The 4,394-nt window shown below is 39.2% G+C and overlaps 1 protein-coding gene across 3 annotated transcripts in view; it reads right to left on the bottom strand.

The window, feature by feature from the left end:
* Window positions 1-4,394, bottom strand: part of LOC138172731 (T-cell immunoglobulin and mucin domain-containing protein 4-like) — a 32,033-nt gene that overhangs the window by 7,035 nt on the left and 20,604 nt on the right. For all 3 annotated transcript variants that reach the window (XR_011171233.1, XM_069102508.1, XM_069102509.1), the window contains exon 4: window positions 645-685. Coding sequence is in view for 2 of the 3 variants with exons in the window: in XM_069102508.1 (XP_068958609.1) it covers window positions 645-685 (41 nt within the window). In the remaining variant the exon portion in view is untranslated. The remainder of the gene's footprint in view (window positions 1-644; window positions 686-4,394) is intronic.

The following is a 4,394-nucleotide window of genomic DNA, read 5'->3' as shown; positions in this document are numbered from 1 at the left end:
ACACACACACACACACACACACACACACACACACACACACACACACAAAGAAAGAAGCCAGAGAAATTGGAAGACATCGAGTATCCACCACCTCTATATCTGAGAGTTCCCATTTTTCATCAGCATTCTTTCCTGAGGTTTACCTAGGTGCCTTGGCCTAGGCTTCCTCATCAGTGTGATAACATTTGAGGGGGCATAGGCTTCTAAGGGAAGATTTAGAATTGAATAGAAACTTCTATAGGCATTCTGGGCTCCATAGTCTTGGAAGTCACCACATTCTAATCATGACAAAAATCAAGGCCAGATTTGGTGTGGTTGGATTTTGAGGGGCCAGACCTAGGATTTCAGGGGTGTTGATAACTCCCAATGAGAAAGCTCCTTCTGTCAGTGCAGCTTGGCACCTGTTCTGCATGAGCTTAGAAAATTGCCAGTTATACAAGGTATCACTTCCCTTCCCCCATACCCCTCTCTATCTTATCTTATCTATTTTGCCTCAAACAATGCATGAAATTTTAACTGGGTTGTTTGGGGATTTTGGGTGGTGGTGATGGTAATGGTGGCAGCAGTGGTGGTGGTGTATGGGTGGGTGGGTGTGTTTTAATTAAAATAACATAGCCCATATACTTCATGCTGGATTGCTTTACCTCTTGTAACTGAGAATCATTTTTCGGAAAACTTGCTGTTTCTGATATCCAGGAAAGAAAAAAGAAGGGGGAAAAAAGAGAGAAGAAAATGGTTATAATTCTTTCCTATGACAAGTAAATATGTTTCTGAGATTACCTAAAGGTTTTAAAACCTGTCAGGAAGTTCAGATAGCATACTTAATTTTTTTAATTCACCTTTTTCCTCTCTTCTTTATTACTTATCAGTAAGTTTGTATTTTTATATACTCAGTTCCAAAACTCATCTGCTTTCCATCATTACCTTATGGATAAATTGAGGCTTTGGGAGATGGAATGGATTTGTAGAAGGTTTCTTTAGACCATAGTACTGCAAATGGGCTTTTTATCAGGGAAAGGGGGGGATCAGAATGGAATAAGGAACCAAAAGGGAAATTTGACATATCTTAATATCCTGCAACTAAGTTTTTTCTCTCTGCTATGATCCCCAGGAGCCGGAATTTGTAGGTAAGGCTCAAGAATTCCTGTCCCTGCTCAGTTAGAATCCTGTTTGATTACAATCATTTCAGAAGGATGAGCCTGAAATTGAAACCATCAAAGAGAAAAGCCAGCTAGGGTAGCTTTTATCAGGGCTAATATGTGCTTTAAATTGGAAATGTCCAATGTGAAAAACATTGCCCCACAAATGCAAACAGTCCCCAGTGACATCAAATTATTCCCATTTTTTTCTTCAGATAATAGTAAAATCCCAAGGAAAAAGTTACTAGGGAATAAGGTTCCCTGTATTATAGCAACAAAAAAATGCAAATTATGGGACCTTATCCTTTAGTTTGTAAAAAGTAACAGTTTGAGTGACAATCAGAACTAGGTGTGACAGGCAAGCTTTACCAAGCATTATGAAATTTTTTCATCTCTTTCTATTGCTTCCCCTAGTTATTAAAAGATAGGATTTGAAGTTAGAAGGAAGATTAGAGATCATCTACTCTAACCCCCTCATTTTACAGAAGAGGAAATTGAGACCCAGAAACCTTAAGTAGCTTTCCTGGGGTCATTTAAGCTACCAAATAGCAAAACTGGCATTGTGGGGTAGTGAAGCTGATTTCAGAGTCAGAAAGACCTTGGTTTGAATCTTACCTCAGACAATCCTTAGATTGTGACTCTGAGCAAGTAACAACTTCTCTGGGCCTAAGTTTACACATTTGTAAAATGAGAGGGGTTAGATTCCATACCTCTGAAGTCTCTTCCAGTTCTACATATACACTATGAATGTAGGTCATCCTCATACCAAAATCTGGTATATTTTCCATTATGCCATATAAATTCTTTTAAAAAAAATTTGTTAGTCTCTTTTGTTTTGACATTGCCTAATTTTCTTGCTGTATGCCCCTTTGCCCTTTTTAGAGAATCATCCCATAATAAAAAAATTAAGAAGAGAAAAAATCAGCACAAGTGATCACTACATCCAAGACAATGTATGCAAGGTTCCATACCATGGACCTCTTGCCTCTGTAAATGAGGGAGTACACCATATAAATTATAATGGGTTTTAGGGCAAGTCAAGACCTGTTTCCTCTTCTGGAAACTGAATAGGTTGAACTAGATACATTGAGGTCTATCCTAGCTCTACCAGACTATGATTATATACATCACGAAGTTAAAAATTAGAAGTTCAGCTTTGGCCTGGACATAAGATAATCTCTGAATGGCATAAGGGGTGTGCCATTTTCCTCAAGCATTACCACAGAGATGTTTAAAGTGGTACCCAGATGATGAGTATGAGAAAATATCAACCACAAGAACAATACCACAGAATGAATGTATTCTCAGAAAGACCCCAGGAGTCAACTTACACCAGCCTACCTCAAGGAAATACAACGTATGCATTTTAAGGAGAATTGCCATCATTAGACTCATGGACCTAGAGCTAGAAAGTACCTCAGAAGTCATTTATTCCAACTCCCTCGTTTTACAAATTTGGAAACTGAGTCTCAGAGAGGTTAAGTGCCTTACCCAAGGTCACTTGACTAGTAAATATTTGAGGTAAGGGGCAGCCAGGTGGCTCAGCGAGTAAGAGCACCGGCTCCGGTGTCGGGATGACCTGGGCATCAAATCCAGGCTTGGATGCTTGGCACCACACCCAGAAATAACTGGCCATGTAACCTTGTGCAAGTTACTTAACCCCGATTGCTCATTAAAATATATGTATATATTTGAGGTAGGATTCAAACCCAGACCTTCTGACTTCAGAGTCATTAGTCTTTGCATTACACCACAAATGTCATGGGTTATCTACTTATGTGGAAATAACTTTCAACAATAATTTACCATAACTAAAACACAATTTACTAATCTGGAAGAAACAAATTGAACTCCACAAATCATAATCCAATTCACTTTTAGGGTATAGAATCCTAAGACAGAACAGAATCCTAAAATGGAATAGAAGCATAATATTTAAAAGGTATCTCCAGAAGCTATCTTATCAATCTCTCTAGTCTCCAAAAAGACCTGCCCTCAAACAGGGCAGAAAATGCTGTTTGACATTCAAAGTCTTTCATAACCTAACCCCCTACTATCTTTCCAGGCTTCTTATACCTAACTCTCCAAACGTATTTGATGCAGCAACCCTGTCCTACTAGCTGTTTCACAAACAAAGCACTCTGTCTCTCACCTCTGGGCATCTTCTCTGGCTGACCCCCATTCCTGCAATGTTCTAATTCCTCTTCTCTGGCTTCCTTTAAGTCTGAACTAAAATCCATCTTTTACTGGAAGTCTTCCCTGACCCGTTAGTTCCAATCCCTTCCATCTGTTAATTATTTCATACTTATACTGTATATTATTTGCTTTGCACATATACATTTGCATGCTGTCTCTCCACTGGATCATAAACTCCTTGAGGGCAAGGTCTGTCTTTTGCCTCTTTTTATACCCTCACTACTTAGCAGAGTGCCTCGAACATAGGAGACACTTCATTTTTTATTGATTGATTGAAAACAGTTGTGGAAATAGAACTCTCCTTTACTCCAGAAAGTTTCCTGAGATTATGAGTCCATCTACCTAAGTCCTATCACTCTCACCCCTTCACATCTATATTGTTGGGTTGTTTGGAAGACTGGAGGGAGTGTGTGGAAGAGTAATAATTAAACTTATTTTAAAACACAAACTTCCCCAGAGTATTTAAATTCATTTAACTAGTGAGATTCAGGAAAGGACCAGGTCCAAATAAAATGCCTCCCAAATTGGCACTACTATTAAACATCCTATCACCTCATGTTGGCAAATCATTAAAATCACAGACAGCTGGGCTTAACGGCTTAGAGTTTAGAAGGGACCTCAGATATCATGTAATCAAACCCCATTACTCTACAGAGGAAGAAACTGGGGAGAGGAATTGAGTCATCTCTGGGTGCCTAAGGTCATATGATAGGCTGAATTTTACTCAGTGCTGGGACCAACTGCTGCTTCTCAGCTTCCCCCAAATATTGATGACAATGGCTACTGGCTGACTTTTAGCTTTCTGTTAAACCATCTGCATTCTGTACACAAAATTTATTCTAGTACAAGTCATGTCAGTGACACAATCAGAACACAGACCTACAATGAAAATATTTAAGACACCGATTCCTCAAAGCATTTTCTCAATGCAGGCAAATCTGTTTCCTTGTCTCTCTGTCTTACCCTGACCCCTGCTGGATTACCTGTGACAGGGTTTTGATTTTAAAAGGAAAGGAGAGAGAGACAGAGAGAGAGAGAGAGAGAGAGAGAGAGAGAGAG

This window comes from Petaurus breviceps, unplaced genomic scaffold (assembly GCF_028583685.1).
Source record: "Petaurus breviceps papuanus isolate PSGF00001 unplaced genomic scaffold, PetGlider_PUasm1.0 551, whole genome shotgun sequence".
Lineage (NCBI taxonomy): Eukaryota > Metazoa > Chordata > Mammalia > Diprotodontia > Petauridae > Petaurus > Petaurus breviceps.
Note: the sequence above shows the minus strand (reverse complement) of the source record. Positions and strands in the feature narration are given on the sequence as shown.